The sequence below is a fragment of the Volvox carteri genome (assembly GCF_000143455.1).
Source record: "Volvox carteri f. nagariensis unplaced genomic scaffold VOLCAscaffold_30, whole genome shotgun sequence".
Classification (NCBI taxonomy): Eukaryota; Viridiplantae; Chlorophyta; class Chlorophyceae; order Chlamydomonadales; family Volvocaceae; genus Volvox; species Volvox carteri.
The window spans coordinates 956,861-959,714 of NW_003307573.1; the positions used below are offsets into that span (position 1 = coordinate 956,861).

At 45.4% G+C, this 2,854-nt stretch overlaps 1 protein-coding gene across 1 annotated transcript; it reads left to right on the top strand.

Moving 5' to 3' along the window:
- Positions 1-299: 299 nt before the first annotated feature.
- Positions 300-1,918, top strand: VOLCADRAFT_75422 (uncharacterized protein). Its single transcript, XM_002952478.1, has 4 exons — positions 300-388; positions 448-539; positions 1,005-1,037; positions 1,674-1,918. The coding sequence occupies exons 1-4, from the start codon at positions 363-365 to the stop codon at positions 1,766-1,768; spliced, it is 246 nt and encodes an 81-aa protein (XP_002952524.1). The 5' UTR covers positions 300-362; the 3' UTR covers positions 1,769-1,918.
- Positions 1,919-2,854: the final 936 nt, after the last annotated feature.

The window sequence follows — 2,854 nt, forward strand, 5'->3', positions numbered from 1 at the left end:
GAATGCGACTGACGTTCATGGGTAGATGTTTGGATTGTAACCCTAGTCACCCTAGGTTGGTTACTAGTGAGCATGGGCTGTTGTGGAAGTGAGTTCAAGTTACAAGTTCCACACAAACATGTGGGGAGCTCGAGCTCCCAGGATGCCTCCATAATGAAAGGCCGGAGGGCCCATAGGCTGCGGCACTACTTGTATAGGCACTGTTGTTTACAACATCACGTGTAGACGCATGCATATACCAGGCAAGTATACACTACAGCCTAAACAAGATCAGGTATAGGCTGTCATGTAAAGGGCATCACTTATTACGTTATGCCTATAGCGGTCTTGTAATAGGCGCTCATGTACACACGCACCTGTATATGCACTGTTGTTTACAACATCACGTGTAGACGCATGCATATACCTGGCAAGTATACACCACAGCCTAAACAAGATCAGGTATAGGCTGTCATGTAAAGGGCATCACTTATTACGTTATGCCTATAGCGGTCTTGTAATAGGCGCTCATGTACACACGCACCTGTATATGCACTGTTGTTTACAACATCACGTGTAGACGCATGCATATACCTGGCAAGTATACACCACAGCCTAAACAAAGTCAGGTATAGGCTGTCATGTAAAGGGCATTACTTATTACGTTATGCCTATAGCGGTCTTGTAATAGGCGCTCATGTACACACGCACCTGTATATGCACTGTTGTTTACAACATCACGTGTAGACGCATGCATATACCTGGCAAGTATACACCACAGCCTAAACAAGGTCAGGTATAGGCTGTCATGTAAAGGGCAATGCATATTACGTGATGCCTATAGCGGTCTTGTAATAGGCGCTCATGTACACACGCACTTGTATAGGCACTGTTGTTTACAGCATTACGTGTAGACGCATGCATATACCAGGCAAGTATACACCACAGCCTAAACAAGGTCAGGTATAGGCTGTCATGTAAAGGGCAATGCATATTACGTGATGCCTATAGCGGTCTTGTAATAGGCGCTCATGTACACACGCACTTGTATATGCACTGTTGTTTACAATATTACGTGTAGACGCATGCATATACCTGGCAAGTATACCGCATAGCCTAAACAAGGTCAGGTATAGGCTGTCATGTATAAGGGCAATGCATATTACGTGATGCCTATAGCGGTCTTGTAATAGGCGCTCATGTACACACGCACCTGTATAGGCACTGTTGTTTACAACATTACGTGTAGACGCATGCATATACCAGGCAAGTATACACTACAGCCTAAACAAAGTCAGGTATAGGCTGTCATGTAAAGGGCAATGCATATTATGTGATGCCTATAGCGGTCTAGTAATAGGCGCTCATGTACACACGCACCTGTATAGGCACTGTTGTTTACAACATTACATGTAGACGCATGCATATACCAGGCAAGTATACACCACACCCTAAACAAGGTCAGGTATAGGCTGTCATGTAAAGGGCAATGCATATTATGTGATGCCTATAGCGGTCTAGTAATAGGCGCTCATGTACACACGCACCTGTATAGGCACTGTTGTTTACAACATTACATGTAGACGCATGCATATACCAGGCAAGTATACACCACACCCTAAACAAGGTCAGGTATAGGCTGTCATGTAAAGGGCAATGCATATTATGTGATGCCTATAGCGGTCTTGTAATAGGCGCTCATGTACACACGCACTTGTATATGCACTGTTGTTTACAATATTACGTGTACACATATCTGTATAGCTTGGAAGTATACCGCATAGCATAAAGAAGGTCAGGTATTCTACATATATACAGGGTCCTCTATTAGGCAAACATGTACATATATCCCTCTTTAGGTCTGGGCCTTTATTTCTCGTATAATACGTGTACACATAACTGGCCTATATACCTTTCACCTATTTTCCCGAATATCTCGCCTATACAATGCCCGAAAAAATACAGACGTAGCTAGCAGCAGTAAATAGAAGCACATGCATATTTTTTGTAAATACATGCAGAGCTGATCTACCAGCATCTTCAAAAACCTTTTCAGCAGCCAGCTACTACACCATCCAGGGGGAGATACATTTTCCTCCCAGATAAACTTCAGAAATCAATAATCCAGGATGAGCCCTAGGCCCCACCCAACCTGCAGCTAGCTGCCATGCACACTGTGCATACATCTAGATATGCTCAGGTTAGGTAATACTGGTTACGCAGCATGTCATCCTGTTGAAAACACATTTAATTGCAACCTGAGTGGAACACCCGAGACACTAATGATTGTTTCGTGTGCAGGGCTGATCATTCATATGGATGTGAAGGAAGCATGGATTGCTGGCGGCACCGCGGGGTTTGGAGTCATTATGGCAACGGCACAGGGTCTGACACCATGGGAGGCGGGGAGAGACCTAGAACAGCAGTAACAGAAAGTGATCCATACAGTTAGTGAATCTCAACACCATGTCGCTACTGCGATTAAGCTTTTAATAGCTTAATATATTCTATGGTAAATGTAGCTGGTCCCTGCCATATCCCCTCCCGTACAAAGCCCCATCCGGGGCCCACGCTACTGCACTGTGTCGCCAGGGTGGTCATCACTGCTGCAGCTGCCTGCTGGAGTTGAACCTGCTTGCTCCAGGGGGAGTACCGCTGAGCACCCCCATCAGGATTCTTCCCTGTGTATGTATCAACTGGTGGTCAGAGTTTTTTTTCGTTTGGGGCCTAATACCCTAGAGTAATAAACTTAGGGTTTCTTGCGGTTACAATTCCTTTTTGTATAGTCGCTGGGGGGGGGCTGCACCCCCCCCCAGACCCCCCCCTCAAAGGCTGTACGGTGTGCTGTAAACAACACCTGACGTCTGGAAATTCA

Coding starts and splice junctions, on each gene's coding strand:
- VOLCADRAFT_75422 (XM_002952478.1), top strand. CDS start 363: ATGCACTGTTGTTTACAACATCACGT. Junction 389..447: donor TGTTGTTTACAACATCACGT/GTAGACGCATGC, acceptor GATCAGGTATAG/GCTGTCATGTAAAGGGCATC. Junction 1,038..1,673: donor CACGCACTTGTATATGCACT/GTTGTTTACAAT, acceptor GTCTTGTAATAG/GCGCTCATGTACACACGCAC.